This window comes from Rhincodon typus, chromosome 15 (genome assembly GCF_021869965.1).
Source record: "Rhincodon typus isolate 14 chromosome 15, sRhiTyp1.1, whole genome shotgun sequence".
Lineage (NCBI taxonomy): Eukaryota > Metazoa > Chordata > Chondrichthyes > Orectolobiformes > Rhincodontidae > Rhincodon > Rhincodon typus.
Genome location: NC_063346.1, coordinates 25,572,759 through 25,595,550, shown reverse-complemented (window position 1 = coordinate 25,595,550; position 22,792 = coordinate 25,572,759). Strand labels below are relative to the sequence as shown.

General features: G+C 40.5%; 1 protein-coding gene and 1 pseudogene across 3 annotated transcripts in view; one reads left to right on the top strand and one right to left on the bottom strand.

The window, feature by feature from the left end:
• Positions 1–22,792, bottom strand: part of piezo1 (piezo-type mechanosensitive ion channel component 1) — a 322,059-nt gene that overhangs the window by 56,928 nt on the left and 242,339 nt on the right. For 2 of the 3 annotated variants that reach the window (XM_048605766.1, XM_048605767.1), the window contains exons 27-33: positions 21,436–21,532; positions 20,670–20,835; positions 19,644–19,733; positions 18,739–18,824; positions 7,298–7,369; positions 5,004–5,104; positions 2,886–3,006 (exon numbers count right to left, since the gene is read on the bottom strand). In XM_048605766.1, the coding sequence (XP_048461723.1) occupies positions 2,886–3,006; positions 5,004–5,104; positions 7,298–7,369; positions 18,739–18,824; positions 19,644–19,733; positions 20,670–20,835; positions 21,436–21,532 (733 nt within the window). The remainder of the gene's footprint in view (positions 1–2,885; positions 3,007–5,003; positions 5,105–7,297; positions 7,370–18,738; positions 18,825–19,643; positions 19,734–20,669; positions 20,836–21,435; positions 21,533–22,792) is intronic. The other variant, XM_048605768.1, reaches the window with a different exon arrangement.
• On the top strand, positions 16,670–16,787 carry LOC125485076 (annotated as a pseudogene).

The window sequence follows — 22,792 nt, the reverse complement described above, 5'->3', positions numbered from 1 at the left end:
CTCCCCCATTTCTGAAGGGTCCAGACCCGAAACGTCAGCTTTCCTGCCCCTCTGATGCTGCTTGGCCTGCTGTGTTCGTCCAGCTCTACACCTTGTTATCTTAGTGATACTTTGTTAGGTTTATATTCCAGCATCATAAGTAAAAATTATATGATGTATGCAAATTTACAATTTTCGGAAACTTGCAGCTTTTTTCTATGTTTTTCTTCAGTCTACAATGACTTGCAAACAGCAGTAACTGAAAAGAACCAGAATAGCAAAAACATACAGGACATTTGGAGGAATGTCCATCTCAGTCATTACCACTTATTCTTGTTCATCAGTGCAGAGCTCTGCATCTTTAGCTGACTATTCTGATCTCGGCTCTTGCGAAACGTGGATTGTACCTGAAATCAACATATCTCCCCAACATCGCAGGACTGTGGGGGAAGTCAAACTGTGTTGCCTTTCACAGCGGTTAGTCGCCATGTCCTGAGATTTAATGTCCAGCAACACACCAGCCACTTTGACAAGAGCTACCAAAGGGTTCAAATGTCGATACGTTTAGGGTGGCAGTTGGTCAGTGGGTTAGGATGCCAGGTAAGTGATGGAGTATGCAGTGCATGTCAGGATCAGGATCCAGAGACAGAGAGAGCTAGTGTCGAGCTAGTGCTGGTGGGGGAAAGGGGAGTGTCAAGACCAACGGGGGATGGTGTGTGGGGCCCAGCAGGTGGAAAGGTGTGAAGGGCTTGGGGTGTTGTGAGATCCTGTGGGGCACCTCTTCTGGTGATAGTTGTCAGGGATCTGGGTTGCAAGCGTTCAGCAGGAGGTGTAAAAGGAGTTTTAGAAGTGCACGTCTTTTGAGGGAGTGATATAGCTTGTGTGGGTTGGAGGTAGGCTTAATAGTTACCCAAGCATTAGACCAAGTTTTTAATCTTCTGATGTTTCCGGGGTGATTATTATCTTAACTGAAGTGAGCCCCCCAAATTATCCAGCTTTCATGGATCTTTTCAGAGGGTTCTACATGCAAGGGAACTGCCCATTTGAATCTTCAATTTCCACTGAATCAGCTGTGTCTAGGATTCTACCATCGGAATATTCAGGCCAACGATCTAAAAACATCCAATTTCAGGGATTATTTCCGTGTACATCATTTGGAAATACACAGCATAATTTCAATTGAAAGGCTTGTACATTGTTATTCCTGATTGTGGAGGTTATCAGCATTGACACAAATGTAGAAATTGCAGCTCATTTTTATGCCCAAAGGATTTACAACATTCTCAGAATACAATTATAGCCTGGCCATGCACAGGATATTGGACCTTGGTGTGAGCACTGTGATTGGCCAGCCTGGCATTTACAGGGTTAAATTAGCGAAGAGAGAGTCAGGGTAGCTTCCTTCATTTGAATGATATTAGCAGGCACCTTTTGCTACAATGAACACTTCACTTGTACCTCCTGCATTAAAGAAAGCTGAAAAATTGACACTGGCCAGTTGTTCTTCCACAGTTTCAAGTCACCCACTTTCAAAATATACTTTTTTGGAACTATATTTGTCAGGACCACAGATGGCATCCAATTTTTGATAAACCAGGGAAGGATACCAGCTGCAAAGAAAGTAGACATTTATTTCCTCATTGTATTGCCCACCCAGTGGATCCAAATTGGGAACCAAGACAACTCCAAGCCTGTAAGATACTTTGCCTGATTATACCCCATCTGGCTTATGTGATTGAGATTTCGTCCAAAATAAAACCCTGCAGGAACTGCCAATGAGGGCAGGGATTCAGCACACTCAGAACTCCATATTGTCTGGTCCACATCACTTTCCAGGACCTTTCTCCGTACTGCCATCTGCCCTAGAGTGGGAAAGTGTTGGAAAGATTGCAGAAACTTGAGACCCACATATTTAATGAAGGAGAATCAACTTCTAATTTTCACACATAAATTAAGATCTTCATCTGGCAACATGAGTTAAGAAAAAGTCATGAAGTTAATTTATAGTTGATGAATTTCTGTTCTGGTGCTACTCTTCAATGCTGATTGTAAATTACATGCACAGAAGCGAACAAGTACAATTTTGCTTTTTGGCCTGACATAGTAACTGAGCTCAGAAATTATTCTGTACAGGATCTGTTTTTAAGGATCTACTTGAATGACTAAGATCCCAATACAGCAGATAGGAAGCACATGTACATTTCCAGGATTCAATGTGCCATTTGCCATTTTGGATAAGGACATTGATGCGTTCTTAAACACAGTTGAAGCATTAGGACCTTTGCATGTGTTAATAAGGGCCCTAGTGCCTATTAGAGATCCCAGATCAAGATTTGTCAGTCCTGAGAGGGTGCTGCCAGTTCTCAGGGAACCTAAACCATGGAGATACTTACAAGGCACAGTCAGAACAGCTAACCTAATTGAACAATAAACCAGAAGGAGTAAAGGCACTCCTCCTGGTCCCTTATTAACGGAACCCATGTGGCTGCCCCTATTGAACGCTAACATTCCTGGCTCCCGGACCTGATTTCCAATCACATGGCCTTCAGCCCTCAACCCCATGATCCTTTAGTAGACCCACTTGATCCCAGACACATCCCACAAATGCTTACTCACTAGACAGTCGCTGTGATACTTTCAGTGACTGATTTCTCAGTACATTTCACCAGTGAGGTCTGACCTCATTCAAGTTTCATTATCATTTGACTTAAGAGCCAATTTATGGCAACCTCCAACCTCACTGTTCTTGACACACAGAATAAACTTGCCACCATCAAAAGGTAAGCATGGGTCATAGTCTGTTACATCAAAAATAATTTAGCAAAACACTACTTATATACATTGATTAATTTAATTTTGGTACAAACTGGACTATGAACACTCAGGCGCATTACAGTAATTCTCACCTGCTTTCTGCAGCTCCTTACATATCTCAATCTCTTGCTGAAACTTCTGAAGTTGCCTTTTATGTTCATGTCTTTTTTTAACAGCCAATTTTGCATTTGTTACCCAGGCTTGGTATGCTAACTAAACAAATCACAAAGAACATTACAAACAGAATTAGGTTGTTGATTATTGCCCACTCTATACTGTAGATCCAATAACTACAGCATGCATTCATATTGAACCGTTCTTGTAGAAAACATCCCACAATGGCTCAGAGCAAGAGCAAAAGACAGACAAAAGAATCTCCAGTAATTAACAAATTAAGTCAAATATGATTAGTTATGACAGGACAGGCAATATGTTGCTGCTGTAGCCCATGGAAGCTGCTGGATATCAAGATGATCCAGAGTGAACATATCCTTAGTAAGTGTTTGTAGCTTGAGGAACTAGGGTCCAAGATGCAGACACAACGGAAACGTTGGCCAGGGAACATTGTGGTGTGCTGAAGCGACAGACAACCACCATGTTCCCTGGGCGACATTGGTGTCTTGGGCCTGCTGCAGTGCTCCAGCGAAGCTCAGCACAAGCTGAAAGAATAGCACTTCATTTGCCACTTGGGGACTCTGCAGCTTTCAGGACTCAATATCAAGTTCAACAATTTTAGGGCCCCAACACCTTCTTCTGTCCTTTATCACACCACACCCCAGGCCCTGTTATCACATGGGTTGCTTTCAGCACAGCAAATTCATTTTCACACCCGTATGGTTCTTTTTCCCTGGATCACCGTCATCCATCCCTTTCTCTGCCTAACTGTCTGTTTCTCCCCCTCAGCTCCATTTCTACCTATTGCCTACTCCTTTACCCACCCACTTTCCTCCTCATCCCACTTCACCCCATATCCTCAGCATAAATCCCACATTTTCCTAACTATCATCAATTCTAAAAAACGGTCGCTGGATCCAAAACATTAACTGTACTTTCTCTACATAGATGCTGCCTGACATACTGCTTCTTCAGCATTTTCTGATTTTGTTTCAGATTTCCAACATTCACAGTTCTTTGTTTTATTTTCTTATTGAGACAGATATATTCAAGTTCATTAAAATGCTAATGATTTACACTGTTGTTTGATCTCAGATTTATGCATAGCCTGGATTAGGTGACATCATGACGTGATGCTCCAGGATAAAGGTCTTCATACCTGGTTAGCATGGACGGATTGGACTGAAGGGTCTGTTCTTATGCTGTATGACTATGACTCTTGCAACTGAATCAGTGCTATGGGTAGTGAGTCAGCAACAACATGCAATGTCTCTATTACATGACTGTAACTGACCCAGTTGTATTGCAAACATTATCATGCGACTACAGCAAGTAATTAGGAAACCAAACAGTACGATGACCTTTATTGCAAGAGTGATGTAGTATAAAAGTAGGAGGTTATTAGTAAGACTGCACCAGGATACTGTAGTTTTGGTCTCTTTACTAATGAAGGATATATTTGCATTGGAAGCAATTCAGGGAAGCTCACTGGGCTGACTCCTGGGATGAGGTCTTTGCCTTATGAGAAAAAGTTGAGCAGTATGGACATACATTCATTAGTGTTTAATATAAAGAGAGGTGCTCTTATTGAAGTAATAGGATTATGAGGTGGCCTAATAGGGTAGATGCTGACAGGATGCTTTCTATCGTAGGAGAATCTAAAACTAGGGGGCACAGTTTCAAAACAACAGGAGGAATTTCTTCTCTGAGGGTTTTCAATCTTGGAATTCTTTTCCACAGAGTGTAGAGGAGGCTGGGTCATTGAATATATTCCGTGCTGAGCTAGACAGATTTTAGATTGACAAAGGAATCCAGGGTTATACAAAATATACAGGGAAGTGGAACAAAAACAGAAGTTGCTGGAAAAGCTCAGCAGGTCAGGCAGCATCTGCGAAGATAATATCAGAGTCAACGTTTTGGGACAGAGGGAGGGTCACTGGACCCGAAACACAGGGAAGTGGACTTGAGGCCACAACCAGATCAACTATGATTTTATTGGATGGTGAACAACTTTGATGGGCTGAATTCTTTATGATCTGTGCATGGTATTTTAAGATGAATTCATGTTCACAATTTTTTTTTTTTAAAACCAATACCTGGAATGCACTCTGTTTAGGAGGTTGCTGCTCTTCCTGCATGCATTCCTCATCTTCTTCACTGTCTGACTCAAATAAGTAATAATCTCCTGACTGAAGCACTGCACAGATAAATGAGAATAATAGAGAAAAGCACATCATTAGTTTTCATGTCATAACACAAATGTTAAAATGGCAAAGATAGCATGGTGGTTTAAGTTATCAAGACACTATAAGTTAAAATGACAATGGTAATAAGACAATTATTTGTAAAATAAGGATTGTTAAAACATTGGACTTGACATTCATACATCAATTAGAGATGTCCTTTTTTCATTCTGTTCCTTTTAAATATTGGGGCACATTTCATGTACAGGTACAAAGCATCCACGGATAAACTCAGTATTCTCAGGTGATCAATATAGTGAAAAACACTCAATGCACTAGTTACTGACCAAATACAGTCATTAAGACATGCATTTCATTCCTGCAAAGACGAGATCGCACACAGGAGGTTGTGTAATATCACATCTTTTAGACAAGACTGGTCTAATGAAAGTTGATTGCCCTGACATATTGGGCTGTTCTAGTGCCTGTAGATACAGCTCTGCAGGTTGGGGGTGGGGCAGGGAAACAGTTGGGAAATCCCATTGGGTCGGCTGACGACTCATTCAATCTGCAATGGAATTGTGCAGGAGGCAGAGTGACAGTGGAAGAGTTAACCACCTGATTGTAATAGGTAGCTGATCGAACCCCTAAATTAAGGACATTTGCTTGATACTGACAGTTTTTCAGCCAGGGTAAAGGGTAGCCATTTGTTAAATCAGTAGCCAGGTAGTTACGTTCAGTTTGAAAAAAAGCAGCATCAAATTTTAAAAAAATATATATACACATATATTTATATTTCTAACTGTATATACATATGTACATACACAAACTTTTATAAAGTAGATGCATCTACTCAGACAGATCTATAAATATTTTTCCTATAATATTGACGTATTAAATATAAATGCAGAATGTGAGCAGTGGTGTAATGGAAGGATTAAGTGATCCAGGATGGCATATGTTAGCAACTTTGTTTCATTTATACAACCCGATGTCAGTTTTATTAAAAAAAAAGTTTAATACTAGGTTTATTGTGGTTTTTGTCACATAGAGAGAAGTTGATCACCCGATGAATACAATTGATGCACAACAGGGTTAGTTTTGCTAAAGAATAGATTGTCATTACAGATCCATCTTGTTCATCAATGAACTTTTTAAACAAAATTATTTGCAGGATGAGGCAGTCACTGGCTAGGCCAGTATTTATTACCCATCCCTAATTACGCAGAGGGCAGTGATAAGTCAACCACATTGCTGTGGGTCTGGAACCGCATGTAGGCCAGACCAGGCAAAGGTGGCAGTTTCCTTCCCTAAAGGACATTAGTGAACCAGATGGGTTTTTCAAACAATCAACAATGGATTCATGGTCATCATTAGACTCTTAGTTCCAAATTTCTATTGAATTCAAATTCCAATACCTGCCATGGCAGGGTTTGAACCCAAGTTCCCAAAACACCTCAGTTTCTAAATTAGCAGTCCAGCGATAATGCCATTAGGCCGTCACCTTTGTAAAATGAAACCAAAATAGATCTAAGGGAATGGGCGGAAGGTTTACAGGAGATGTGAGGAAAAACGTTTTCCAACCAAAGTGTGGTGAGAATCTGGAACTCACTGCCTGCAAGGGCAGAGGAGGTAGAAACCCTCATAATATTTCAAAAATATTTGTGATGCCAAAGTATACAAGACTTTGGACTAAGTGCTGAAAAATGGGATTGGAAAAGTTAGGTGGTTGATTTTGACTGATTTGGATGCAATGGGCTGAAGGTCCTCTTTCAGTGCTATAAGTCTCTATGACTTGTGACCTTAGTAGGGAGAAAGAACACTATGAAATTTAAGGAGAACAGGACAGAATGAGGTGAAATTCATCATTTTGCAATAAAAGAACATGGTGAAAAGTGGATAGGAAAGCCCTCTCAATCAACTGGGCCATGGAGTTATACCAAACACAGCTGAACTGCAAAAATGTTTCACAAGACATGAATAATCCACTGATTGTAAACAACAGGTAAGGTATACATGGAAAGTATACTTGCAAAATTTCTAAAGGCTGAGAACTCCTGGGACCACATTTAAAGCAATCATGCCACCACATGCTCATCAAATGTATACACAATAAATTCCTGCTTTAAAAGAAGCACTCAAGGCAAAGGACAAACAAATATGTTTTCGATCAAAGTGACACAATACAGTGGACATTAAGTAAGTACCTTTGGCATGGTTTACCCAGGGATTCCACCATTTCTTTTTCTCCTGGGACTTCTCTTTCGTTGCACCTTGCTCTGTCGTGCAGGAGACAAGCATGTTGTTTCCACATCAGGGATCTCCATAAAATTACAGCTTTCAATTATAGCTTTACTTAGTAGGTTTGCTGTGTCACTTTCGGCACAGCAAAATTACAAAAAGAGCAACAAGAACAAACAGACTTGAAGCTTGCACAGGTTCTGAAAAAAACGCTATTGCAAAAGCATAAGTTCCAACTGAAGATGTTTCAGTAGTTTCAAGTAATTGACAAGCATTTTCATAAAGCATTTAATGCTGTCAGTGTACTTTGGCAATTTTAGTTGTGGCTCTGAATGGTCCATGCCTCAGCTGGCGGACATGCAAAGTCAATAAAAAATTGTACAAACAGATCTAATCAGTACTACATTATCAGCCTTTGGTTTTAATATGTTTAGCAACTATCCTCTGCCAAATAACACAGCACACATGATAAAGACAGAAGGTTAGCAACTCGTGGGGAAAGCATGCTAATTTACAATGAAGACTGCATTCTTTTCACACAACAGAAATTACAAAGCATGACACAAAACAACACGTCCTCCTCCTCCAGCAGTGAGGAATCCAGCCAGAACTGTCATCACTGGTGAATTCAGGACACAAAGAAAGTATTAGGCTCATTGTTCTGAGTAACAAATATCAGAACAGTTTCCGTACAATAGTTACTCTCAACGACTTTTACTTGGCATATTCGCTATGTCTTTCACCCCTCTCCATTTTTCTAACTCTCAATGTTTTGTGCTACATGTTGCTACCACACAACCCTGAAAGCAGGGAACCAAACAGCACCAGATAATTTAGTGACTCTCTTCTGAAACAATTGCTCTCCATATTTCCCCCAGAGAAGTATCTAATTTCATCCCCCTCATTAATTGGACAGCACAGCTAAGGTTCAAAATGGCTCTAGTAGAAAGAATTTCAAGCTCAGGAAGTATATTTTGGGATTTTCCTCTTCAGTGCTTCCTATTCTATGATATCTAAATTGGGATTGTCTCAAGGAGACAGTGTGAGAGTGTAATTTTGAAATGTTGTGTGCAGTCCTGGTCTCTGTACTACAAAAGGATATTTGAAGATTAGAGAAAGTGTATTTCTTAAACAAGGATTTAAACACAATTGAGAGCATGCAACAATCAGGAAAGATTGAGCTAGCTGGGGTTCTTTCCTTTGAGACCTGTTAAATAATTAACAGTATAGATTCCAGGATGTGAGAATGATTTTCAGTTGTGGGCAAGTCCACAACTAAACATAACTACTAGATGATCACTAATGGACTATATAGCACAGTTTTCAGGACGTTCTTTAGTGAAAGTGGAATTGCTATCACATGGAATGGTTGAAGCAGATAGCATTGACAAATTTGAAATACTTGATACATACAAGGGGTTAAAGGGAATGGAGGAATACAGGATCTGGGTGGTAATAAGAGTGGAAAGAGGGTCTTATGGAAAATGAGGCAGTTGGACTGAATGGTCTGTCTCTGTACTGTAGGTTCTATGAAAACAATTCTGTGCAAATTGATCTCAGATAAAGAATTCTTTCATAGTGCTTCAGCATGATCATAACTTGGAAATCAACTAATTCAATGTTTGGGTTGGAAGTGGGAGTGACAAGGAGGGCAAAGAGAAGCTGATTTAGACATGTTGAATGTGTGGGGTAATGCATGGCAACTACAGTGTAACGTGGAGAAATGTGATGTTGTCCAATGTGATAGGAAAACAGAATGGCAGGGTTTTATTGAAATAGTGACAGATTGGGAAAGATTGATGTATAAAGCGACCTGGATGTCCTTGTACGCTTGTCACTGAAAGTAAACATGCAGGTGCAAACAAGCAGCCAGGAAGGCAAATTGTATATTGGCCTTCATTACAAGAGGATTTGAGTACAGGAACAAGGACATCTTTCTGCAGCTATATGGGGCCTTGATGGCACCAGATCTGTGTGCAGTCTTTGTCTCCTTAACTAAGGTACATTTGCCACAGAGGGAGCGCAGCAAGTGTTCACCAGACTGATTTTGAATTGGAAGGTTTATTGTATGAAGAACGAATTGGTCAGCTGGGTCTGTATTCCCTGAAGTTTAGAGGAATGGGAGGGGATCTCATTGAATTGTATAAAGCTCTGACAGGGCTGGACACACCGGATTCAGGGATAAAGTTTCTCCTGGCCAGGGGCTCCAGATCAAGGGACCACGGACTCAGGAAATGCAGTAGGCCATTTCAAACTGAGATGAGGAGAAATTTCTTCACTTAGAGGATGGTGAACCTGTGACATTCTTTGCCACAGAAGGCCAATGAAACAGTCACTGATTATATTTAAGAAATAGATTTCTAGAAGCTGAAGGCATCAAAGGGTATGGTATCAAAGAGTAGGAGTATTACACTGAGGATCAGCCATGATCAATGTGGATAGCAAAGCAAACCCAACACACCAAATAACCTACTTCTGTTCCTATTTTGCATGTTTCTATATTTGCATAAATGTTGATTTTCCTTTCAGTTCAATTTGATGTATTTAGATGTAGATTACAAAGCTGTTATGTGCAAAGGAGAATCTCTATTTCCGCTGCTCATTTTCACATATTAAGAAAGGCCACTTGAGTGCGAGACAAGAGAACTGTTGGTATTTATGTAACAATGGCAGTCAGCAAAGGATGAGAAGGGGAAAAAGTTAGGGACAGGGAAAATCACTCATTTCTTTCCTCACTTGTTCATTTCTGTATTTTGGCACTTTAACAATCTGCAAACAGGGATCAAGGGGCAGATGCTTAAAAAAGGTATTAGCATTGAATAAAAACACAAAGGAAATTAAACAAAACCAAGAAACAGAAAATATATAAAACAAGAAGAAGTTGATATTGCACTGCATCACAGAGTCATGGCAAACAGTTTCCTCATTTCGATCAAGTGGAGAGAACAATCAGTGATGGTTTCTCTCATTTGTGATCTACCAGCAAATACCACAGAGATCTTTGCATCTTCCTTACATGAGATAGTTCCCAGTTCTAATGAGTTTGTGTACTTTTTACACATATTCATGACTACTTCTAATATGGCTAAGCACCTAACCTCTCCTAAAGGGCATTAAAGGTGGCAGTGGACCTATTCAAAAGAGTACCCCATCTTTCCAACAGGCTCTCATAGCCTCCCTAAATAGCTCAAGCCTTTAGATGTTTTGCTGAAAAATGTTAAGCCCATAATTTAGATAATCCAATGGTGAAAATTGCATTTTTTTTGTAAAAGGCAGATGCACATTTACATGTACAGCCATCTCACTGAACTACAGTTTGCAAACTACAATCCAAATGCATTTCCCCCCATGTCAAAAATGGTGACACTAGATTCGTATCTGGGACCTCTGGAATTAGGTCTCTGATGCCGTTTTAGCTAAGATGGGACATTCTCCATCATTACAAATATTCAAGTCAATGAGCGAAAACATGAAATTTAAAATGGGTTACGCTCAGGAACACATATTCTGTTTTTCTATGTTCACAATAAAGAACACAAATTTCAGGTGTAAAAGACATCAAGCAGTTACTCAATCCCCTCTTAAATGAAGTTACAGTTCTCTATAGTATTGTATTCCATGTTTGAATAACATTGCCCTTCATCCTCCTGGTGATCAGCCTGAGTTTATGTTCCCTGTTACATTTACTAATTACTACATTAATAAATATTAATGACATTACCATGTTAGTTCAAATTAAGAGGCACAGTTCAAGCCTTCTACAAAGAAAGCAGCAGAGAAGCCAATAGATTTGAAGGGAAACTTGCAAAAGTATTTGATAAAAGTATAATACAGTAAATACAACTGTGAAATAATAGAGAGGTGAATAAATTAGATTCAACAAACTAACAGTTGATTTTTAACCAGCTAGTATGTACAGAAAGCAACAATGTGGTTGTATGTTTTACATTGTTTTGGAAGGAGATTAACTTTACAGCAGGATAGCAATATAAAATGACTAATTTAAATCAGGAATACATTAAAGGCTCCCTACTAAATGGTAGGCCTTCATTAAATTAACTGTTTTGCATCTTGATTAGTGTCTTGCTTAGGCACCTCTCTCACTAACTCCCATTATTTATACAGTACTTCAATGTTAAAACAAGCAAAGGTGCTTCACTGATGGATAAATAGAAAATGGTGCCAAGCCAGATACAGAGAGAGAGAGACAGAGAGAGAGAGATCGAGGTACAATACAAAAGTTAACTTTTTTTCAAAACTTTGTTCTGGTTCATTGATCCAAAATGTTGCTACAATCATTATTTTAGTCTTACAATTGATTTTTTTGGTCACGTACAAACATCAGCTAAGTACATTGAGGGGTACTCAATATTCTGACAATGTTAGTCGAGGGCACAATTCAAAGTACAAATCCTTCACCTTGCGTTCAAAAAAAAGGGTAATTTCAAAACCATTTTTGATATTTGCTAGAAATATATCCCAATGGCCATCATGAACTAGCAGTTCAGCTGCTCACAGGTAGTATTAGATTAGATATCTAGAGAACTGAAAGAAAAGTAGACATTGACTAACATCATTTAGATACAGAACTTACATGTCCCATTTCTTTTCATGCTGGGATAAAATTATTTCAATCAGGTTGTCAGATAATAATCTGTCTCAAATAAAAGAACTATGGGGTGTAGCACTTGGCAATATGGAAGAAGAAGATTGCAAAATCAAAAACTAGCTCACTTAAGTCAAGAGGTCTCTGCAATTCAGTTAAGTTTACTAAAACATTAAATTTTAGTCTAGGTTTCCTGTTTATAATAGAGGCAAAGAGACAGAGACAAAAAAAAACTGCAGATGCTGGAATCCAAGGTAGCCAAACAGGACGCTGGAAGAACACAGCAGGCCAGGCAGCATCTGGAGGAAAGGAGCTGTCAACATTTCGGGTATTATCCTTCTTCAGGATTGGACGTGGGGGTAGGGGGAGCTGCAGTAAAAGAGGCAGGGAAGGGGCAGAGGTGGAATGGTGGTGATAGGTGGACACTGGTGGTAGGTACGATCTGGTTGGTCGATGGGAGGGATGAATCCAACATTGACTGGGATTCACTTAGGGTTAGGGGTTTAGATGGAGCAGAATTTGTAAGGAGCATCCAGGAGGGTTTTCTAGAGCAGTATGTAAATAGTCCAACTCGGGAAGGGGCCATACTGGACCTGGTGTAGGAGAATGAGCCCAGCCAGGTGGTTGAAGTTTCAGTAGGGGATTACTTTGGGAATAGTGATCACAATTCCATAAGTTTTAGAATACTGATGGACAAAGACGAGAGTGGTCCTAAAGGAAGAGTGCTGAATTGGGAGAAGGCCAACGATAGCAAAATTCGACAGGAGCTGGGGAATGTGGATTGGGAGCAGCTGTTTGAGGGTAAATCCACATTTGATATGTGGGCGGCTTTTAAAGAGAGGTTGATTAGAGTGCAGGACAGACATGTCCCTGTGAAAATGAGGGATGGAAAGGGCAAGATTAGGGAACCATGGATGACAGGTGAAATTGTGACTCTAGCAAAGAGGAAAAAGGAAGCATACATAAGGTCGAGGTGACTGAAAACAGACGAAAGTTTGGAAGAATATCAGGAAAGTAGGACCAATCTGAAACGAGGAATTAAGAGGGCTAAAAGGGGTCATGAAATATTTTTAGCAAACAGGGTTAAGGAAAATCCCAAAGCCTTTTTTCATACGTAAGGAGCAAGAGGGTAACTAGAGAAAGGGTTGGCCCACTCAAGGACAAAGGAGGGAAGTTATGTGAGGAGTCAGAGAAAATGAGTGAGATTCTTAATGAGTACTTTGCGTCGGTATTCACTGAGGAGAGGGACACAATGGATGTTGAGGTTAGGGATAGATGTTTGATTACTCTAGGTCAAGTCAGCGTAAGGAGGGGGGATGTGTTGGGTATTCTAAAAGGCATTAGGGTGGACAAGTCCCCAGGTCCTGATGGGATCTATCCCAGGTTACTGAGGGAAGCAAGAGAGGAAATAGCTGGGGCCTTAACAGATATCTTTGCAGCATCCTTGAGCACGGGTGAGGTCCCGGAGGACTGGAGAATTGCTAATGTTGTCCCCTTGTTTAAGAAGGGTAGCAAGGATAATCCAGGAAATTATAGACCGGTGAGCCTGACGTCAGTGGTGGGGAAGCTGCTGGAGAAGATACTGAGGGATAGGATCGATTTACATTTGGAAGAAAATGGGCTTATTAGTGATAGGCAGCATGGTTTTGTGCAGGGAAGGTCATGTCTTAACAATCTGATAGAATTCTTTGAGGAAGTGACAAAGTTGATAGATGAGGAAAGGGCTGTAGATGTCATATACATGGACTTCAGTAAGGCGTTTGATAAGGTTCCCCATGGTAGGCTGATGGAGAAAGTGAAGTCGCATGGGGTCCAGGGTGTACTAGCGAGATGGATAGAGAATTGGCTGGGCAACAGGAGACAGAGAGTTGTAGTGGAAGGGAGTTTCTCAAGATGGAGAACTGTCACCAGTGGTGTTCCACAGGGATCCGTGTTGGGACCACTGTTGTTTGTGATATACATAAATGATCTGGAGGAAGGTATAGATGGTCTGATTAGCAAGTTTGCAGATGACACTAAGATTGGTGGAGTGGCAGATAGTGAAGGGGACTGACGGAGAATGCAGCAGAATATAGACAGTTTGGAGAGTTGGGCGGAGAAATGGCAGATGGAGTTCAATCCAGGCAAATGCGAGGTGATGCATTTTGGAAGATCCAATTCAAGAGCGAACTATACGGTAAATGGAAAAGCCCTGGGGAAAATTGATGCACAGAGAGATCTGGGTGTTCAGGTCCATTGTACCCTGAAGGTGGCAACGCAGGTCAATAGAGTGGTCAAGAAGGCATACGGCATGCTTTCATTCATCGGACAGGGTATTGAGTACAAGAGTTGGCAGGTCATGTTACAGTTGTATAGGACTTTGGTTCGACCACATTTGGAATACTGCGTACAGTTCTGGTCGCCACATTACCAAAAGGATGTGGATACTTTGGAGAGGGTGCAGAGGAGGTTCACCAGGATGTTGCCTGGTATGGAGGGCGCTAGCTATGAAGAGAGGTTGAGTAGATTAGGATTATTTACATTAGAAAGACAGAGGTTGAGGGGGGGACCTGATTGAGGTCTACAAAATCATGAGAGGTATAGACAGGGTGGATAGCAAGAAGCTTTTTCCCCAGAGTGGGGGACTCAACTACTAGGGGTCACGATTTCAAGGTGAGAGGGGAAAAAGTTTAAGGGAGATATGCGTGGAAAGTTCTTTACGCAGAGGGTGGTGGGTGCCTGGAATGCGTTGTCAGCGGAGGTGCTAGAGGCAGGCACGATAGCATCATTTAAGATATATCTAGACAGATACAGGAATGGGCAGGGAGCAGAGGGATACAGATCCTTGGAAAATAGGCGACAGGTTTAGATAGAGGATCTGGATCGATGCAGGCTTGGAGGGCCGAAGGGCCTATTCCTGCGCTGTAATTTTCTTTGTTCTTTGTTCTAATCTGGTTGGTGGCTGGAAGGGAGGGTCAGAAGGTGGAATGGAAGGGAGGAGGTGGGGCTGGAAGGGGAGGCGGGGGGAATGGGTAGGAAGGTTATTTGAAATTGGAGAACTGAGTGTTGAGTCCTCCGGGCTGTAGGGTGCCCAGGCAGAAGATAGGGTGTTGTTCTTCAAATTTGCGTTCTGAGTCACTGCGACACTGGAAGAGGTTGAGGACAGACATGTCGGGGTGGGGTAGGGTGGTTCGGGGAGTTGAAATGGGTGGTGACTGGGGTGTTAGGTCGGTCGTTACAGGCAGGCAGAAGTGCTCAGTGAAACGGTCACCTTGTCTATGTAGATGTAGACTGATGTAGAGAAGACCACTTCGGGAGCACCAGATGCAATAGACTAGGTTGGAGGAGATGCAGGTGAAGCTTTGTCTCACTTGAAAGGACTGTTTGGGGCCCTGGATGGAGGTGAGGGAGGTGGTGTGTGGCAGGTGCTGCATCTTTTACAATTACAGGGGAAGGTACCGGGGCGGGTTGGAGTGGTTGGTGGGGAGTGTGGCACAAACTAAGGAGTGGCGAAGGGAATGGTCCTTGTAGAAGGCAGGGATGGGTGGGGAGTGGAAGATGTTTCGGGTGGTGGGGTCTAATTGGAGTTGGCGGAAGCGTTTGAAGATGATACGTTGGTGGCGGAGCCAACAACTGGATACACCCCTCCCATCGACCAACCAATACCAGTGTCCACCAATCACCACCGTTCCGCCTGGACACCTTCCCCCCCCTCCCTCCTTATCTGCAGCTCCCCCTACTCTGATATTCAGTCCAGAAGAAGGGTAATATCTGAAACGTTGGCTCCTTTCCTCCAGATGCTGCCAGGCCTGCTGCATTCTTCCAGCCTCCTGTTTGTCTATTCTGTTATTAATAGTTAGCCAGCGATTCCTTCCTCCTCACTTTGCAGACAGGTCATCGTGAAAGGTACTGTTAGTAATCACATAAATCTGAACGAGTAATATCATTGTGATACATAAAAAGACTTGGACTGAAGTGATTGCTGAAAGTTCACACCATTTGATACAATTGTTGGGGACACCACTCCACAGTGCCACAAAGTGCTGAGGCGTGAGTTCATACCATTGAGCCTTCACCCTCAGAGTTTTAACCATTTCCAAGCCTGTTATGTATCTTTCATTAGCAGGTTCAAAACAGTAGAGCAGAACAAACAACAGATCACTGAATTACCCTCTAAATCTTAGGTGGTGCCTGACATTCAGCAGATAGGAAACTCAAGGAAAATAGAGAAATTGTTCAATTATGCTGTTCATCTCATGATAGGGATTATATTTTTGAGAAGTCAAAAGCATGATTTTGTTCTGGCATATGCAGCATATGTCAGCTTCTCAACATGACAAATATCCAAAACCTAGCCTGAAAATTTGGTAAATCAGTATTTTGCCTTTTCATACTCAAATAAGTATAAGGCAATTTGGGGAAAACTGGTATTATGGAGATTGCTGTCAGCAATTATCACTGTAAAATCTGCAAAATGACTGGAATGTTAAAGTTACAATAGAACTCTTATTATCAACTGTATCAGTATCAGGATTAAACTACAACAGGCCTTGCTTCAGTTTTGATTTAATTTGTTCCTCGGATATAAGCCACATTTTTATTGTCCATTCCAAATTGTCTCGAGATGATGATAATGAGCAACCTATTTGAGCCATTCCAGGTGTTATAGTGAAATAGTTTCCACAGTGTTGTTGGGAAGGGTATTCCAGGATTTTGGCATAGTAATGATGAAGAGACAGTGAAATATATCCAAACCTATGGCCATACTAGTCTGAAAATGCCTGATCTTGTCTGATCTCAGAAGCTAAGCAGACTTGGCCTGGTTAGTACTTGGGTGGGAGACTGCCTGGGAATACCAGGTGCAGTAGGCTTTATCCACCAGCAGTGGCTGTTCACTTCACCCCTCTGCACCTGTGTTTTAGGGCGGCACGATGGCTCAGTGCTTAGTGGTGCTGCCTCACAGCACCAGGGACCCAGGTTTGAGTCACCCGAGGATGGAATATCCATGTGGAGTTTGCACATTCTCCCCGTGTCTGCATGGGTTTCCTCCCACAGTCCAAAGATGTGCAGGCTAGGTGGATTGTCCATACTAAATTGCCCGTAGTGTTCAGGGATGTGTAGATTAGATGGGTTATAGGGGGATGGGTCTGGGTGGGATGCTCTGAGGGTCAGTGTGGACTTGTTGGGCTGAAGGGCCTGTTTCCACACTGTAGAGATTCTATGATGATTTCAGGTTGCTGCGCAATTTGTATTAATTCTGTACCATTCAATAATAGCAGTTACATCTTTGAGCAACAGAAGATAGTGTGAATAGCAAAAGATCTTTATCTTAGGATTGGGAGTCTAAAACTAGAGGGCACAGGTTTAAGTTGCGATGGGAAAGAGTTAAAAGGTACCTGAGGGGCAACTTTTTCCACGCAGAGGATGGTGCGTAAACGGAATGAGATGCCAGAGGAAGTGGTGGAGGCAGGTATAATTACCACATTTAAAAGGCATCTGGATGGGTACATGAATAGGGAAGGTTTAGAGGGATATGGGCTAAATGCTGGCAAACGGGACTAGACCAGTTTAGGATATTTGAGCGGCGCGGATGAGTTGGAGTGAAGGGCCTGTTTCCATGCTGTATAACTCTACGACTATAAATATTCACGCCAATGTAGAATGGTAACTACCTACAGATAACATTGTTTTATCACAAATTACTTCTGAGATGTTGCACTAATTATCTTTGTCAATTCAAAAAATGTTTGGAATGACTATGGAAGCTTTTGATATGAATTCCTTACAACCTTAAACATCACCAGTAAGTGTAACGTCTGCTAATATTTGGCATGGTGGAATAATGTGTGTGTATTTCAATAGTGTGTAAAAATAAAAGAAGGTAACAACTGGTCTCACTACAGAAGAATCCAGTTAGCTATTTTTATCCTTTGGCATGATCTAATATTCAACAAATGTGTGCATCTCCCATGGGTCTTTTGCCAGAAAATTTCATTAGCGGGTATAGGATAATCTTAATTCCCAAATGCGTTCACACAAAATAGAAACATTCCAGAGTTTACACATTTGGTGCATGTTAAATGCAACAAAGAAATACTAAATGCACAGTGAATGTCTAACAGCTCAAACAGAGCTAACATCAATCATTGATTGTGTTCATCAAAAGCATTAGCATTGTACTTGTCTATCCCCATCACCACCAACACATTTGGCAAATACACACCCCCTCCACAACCCGTGCACTCCCACTGAACTAAGATGTCTTTTCTGAACTCAAAATTTCATAGAAGGCCAGACACCAGTTGTTGATTGTACGACTTGGAGTACAATTCTTCTACTAACTGTCAGAGTAGCATCAAATGTAGTTGTACCTATATCTCTAAACATTTATGTTAGAGGAGAAGATTCAATCTTCCTCAATGGAGTAACTAATAACTAAATTTTCATGGAATCACTGTTCGGTAACAGCAAGGAACCATTTGGTCCATCCTATCTGTGCCAGCTCTCTGCAACTCAGTTAGTCCCAATTCTATAATCTAACTCTTTGTGCCTTCAGGTAAATTATCCAATTCCCCTTGAATGACTGAATCTGCCTTCACCATGCTCTCAGTTACTATACTGCAATTGTTAACCATTTGTTGCATAACAAAGCTTTTCCTCATGATGCCTATGGTTATTTAGCCAATCATCTTAAATTGCTGCCCCCTGGAGTCCATTCACAGGACCACTTTCTTCCTATCTATTTCATCCAGACACCTCATTCTTATATTAACGTTGTGTGCACGTTTCTTTTATTCAGTATTTCTGCACCTTATACCATACCTTTGTCCTCTGGCTCCTTTTTACTGGGATCTTCAGGATTCCTGCCACCTCTGTACTTCTCTTGTTTTGCCCGGATTCTCTCCATCCTGCCAATCAGAAATGTTTACAGCAATGTTGAATCAGTCAGCTGAAATGCAATGCGGTTTGTAAAAACAATGATAAATTAATTACAAAATACTTCAAACATGTTACACCTCCAAGTTCTGTTCCATGTGAATATAACGATCTGGAGATTTTGCTTAAAACTTTAGTCAAATAGCAAGTAAACTCTTAAAGATTGTGTGCGGGGCAAGAAATGTTTGTGCTTTTAATAGCTAAGATGGGAACTTCTCATGCATCACTTACAATGCTTCCATTTAAAACTAATTATTTTTTCTGAAATGGTCCTGTCAGCACTCTAGAAGAGAAAACTTCTAGGTGAAATATTTCCAAGAAGGAAAAGGCATTAAAACTTGTGAATGACACATACCAGTTTGACTCACCCTGTATACTTCAAAATGGACCTCCAGTGTGACCAAAGTATTCATTTTGCAGGTATTACTTGGTTATTTTTAAACTGGGTTTTCTCTGTGTTACCATTTTGGCTCTGCCCTCAGCCCTCCTCTACAATATACTTTCCACACTGGATTACATGAGTATTTTTCCGAGCACTCATATTGGTTGGTATATGTGACAGCCACAGAAATTTCTAGTTGCGTGTCATATTTTCAGCTTCAATAGAAGATTCCTAAAGATGGTGATGGACTTCCATGCACGCCAGGTATTCTGTTCACCAGAAAAATAAAACTCCCTCTGTTCTGGAATATTTTTTAGTGAATACAGTTCTGGAATGTATTTTTTAAACAACTTGATTGTGTTTTAGGCTCAAAATGCTCTCAATGATCTTATTATTTCAAGGAACTTACTGTCTTTTTAACTGTGCTATGGACTTCTTTTCAGTTTCACGGTGAAAATTCATATTTTTGATGAGGCTGGCATTAAACAACTGGAAGCCCCTGTGGGAAAACAAAAACATTCATTCTAATGACGCTTAACATCTTAATGTTCTTGTTGGAAATGAAAATGTCTGAATGGAAACATTCAATGAAACCAAAGGTTCTCGTGATGAAAAATTAAGAACAAAGAACAATACAGCACAGGCACAGGCCCTTACACCCTCCAAGCCTGCGCTGACACATTGTGCCCTTCCATACTAAAATCTTCGCTTCACTTATAGGACCCATATCCTTCTATTCCCTTCCTAATCATGTATTCATCCAGGTGTTTCTTGAATGATGCTATTGTGTCTGCTTCCACCACCACCTCTGGCAGCTTGTTCCAGACACTCAACACCCCTTTGTGCGAAAAACGTGCCTCGCACATCTCTTTTCAAGTTTTGCCCTCACACCTTGAACCTGTATCCCCTAGTAATTGATCCCTTCACCCTGGGAAAAAGCCTCATACTTTCCACTCTATCTATGCCATTCACAATTTTATAAACTTCTATCAGGTCACCCCTGTGTTCCAGTGAAAACAAACCCAGTCTATCCAACCTTTCTTCATAGCTAAAATCCCCCATACCAGACAACATCCTGGTAATCCTTTTCTGTACCCTCTCCAAAGCATCCACATCCTTCTGGTAGTATGGTGACCAGAACTGTAAGCAATATTCCAACTGTGGCCTAACTGATGTTCTATAAAGCACAGGAACAAGAACAATACAGCACAGGAACAAGAACAATACAGCACAGGAACAAGAACAATACAGCACAGTAACAAGAACAATGCAGCACAGTAACAAGAACAATGCAGCACAAGAACATTAAGAATGCACTAATGCTGCAATCACAGTCATGTGTCTGTTGCAATTCCACCTCCAACATATTTTAAAATGCTTCACACAATTTTTTTTTGAACTACTACTGATATTCCAAAGGGATGTCTTACTGTACCTGGATGCTTGAAGTTTGGAGGCTTTCATATCAGTTGTTACATGGATAAAATAATAACTGAGGAAGACTCTGCGTTGAAGTAAAAGGAAGAAAAAGCAAATGCTATCCCAGATTATGCCAGCTTCACCAACAGGCAAAGTACACTCTGGATCCTTTAATTCATTTTCTGAAAACAAATGCATTAAGACACAACAGTGTTATCAAAAATTACCTGACAATATAAATTTGCTGTATAATTGAAAATATCTTTGAACATTACACTTAGTGTAATATCATGACCAACCAAAATAATTTATTTAGGTTGATCTTTCATCTTATTTGTTATTTAAAGGGAACAATAATCTCAAATATGAATGGCTCCCAGATTTCAGAGATTGGTGCTATGAAACCAACTCTCAGGACTGTTGCTGTTGGCTTTAATTTCCTCTTTGGAATTGTATGCACTGAACAAAACTCATATGTTGACAACCACTGACCTCAAACAACTTGTAATCAAGTGTTAAATTTCATTACATTTACCAGGAAAAATCCAAAAGAATATTCTAGCCTAGTAAAGTATGAATCTGTCTCAGATGGTAGATCAAAACCATTGATCGTAAATCAGCATCTTTTTACCTTATGCTTTTTTGCCAATGGAAGTAGTAATGACAAAAGTGCTCACTAGTTCTGTATGATGGCAAATTTACACCGCTCTGTATTGTTTAATCCATAAGCAAATGGATAATAGTTTGCAGTATTGGTAACAGTAAAAGAAACAAGCTCTTACCATCATAATATCCTTTGACAGTACAGTGCAAGCTGAATAATTGGATCATCCAGCAGAAATTACTTTGTAGCTGCTTTAAGAAGACACAAGCTAGGAGCTGGGAAAGAAGGCAATGAAAGCACATTTAAATTATTGTTTTAAAAATATAAACCTACTTTGGTGTAATAGTTGTAACTTTCTTGGGAGTTTTACCCTCAATAACAATCATTTTAACCGTTCTTTTATATTGCACTAGTGAAAAGGTTTTCTAATTTACAAACAAAATCTACATATTCCTGCTAAAAGAAAAACTACCCACATTAATCGTAACAATAACTGTAGACACTCCAACCTCAGGTGAAAAGGTCCTTCTGCCCCTTTTCCTTTTCCAACTGGCAAGGCTGTACATTGTCATTTTTAGCAAAATTCTGCATTAACTTCCCTGAACAAACCACTACCTCAGTTCATTTATTGTATACATAGAAAGATAGAAACTAGGAGCAGGAATAGACCATTAGGCCCTTTGAGCCTGCTCCACTCATATCCGGAGATTGTCCACTTGGTTTTAGAATCCACAACTGGGAAAAACATCCTGTCCACACTTAGTCAGTCCAGCTCATTACAATTTTACACATTCCTACTTCTGAATTTAAATCCGTCTGCAATGAAGAACAATATACATTAGCCTTCCCACTTTCTTGCTGCACCTGCCTATTTTCATTAACTGGTGCACAAGGTCCCTTTGTACATCCACACTTTCCAATATATCATTTAAATAATACTTTTCCTTTTTTTTCCACACTAGTTTATAACTTCACATTTTGCCATGATGTACTACATCTGTCATGTGCTGCCCTATTCACTCAAATTGTCTAAATCACTTTGAAGACTCCTTGCATCATCCTCACAATTGACAATTCCATTCAATTTTGTGTTCATTGATTTCATTTATATAGATCATGAATAGCAGAGATCCAAGAATTGATCCTTACAATACCCTACTAGTCATTGCCTGCCTCCCAGAAAAAAAGACCCATTTATTCCCACTTTGTTTTCTGTCTGACAGCTAATTATTGACCCATGCCAATAGATTACTCCCTACATATCCTTTATCTTTGTCCTCCAACCTCTTATGGACCTTATCAAAAACCTTCTGAAAATCCAAATTCATGACGCCCATTGCTTCTTCCTTAGGTATTCTACCACTTACATCTTCAACAAACTCCAGCAGATTTATTAAGCATGATTTGCCTTTCGTTAAACTATGTTAGCTTTGTTTAATCTGTTATTGAATATATGTTCCTTAAACTCATCTCTTTAACAGCCTCTGTCTCTGCAATTTCTATCACTGACTTTTAAGCTACTCAGGACATCTTTT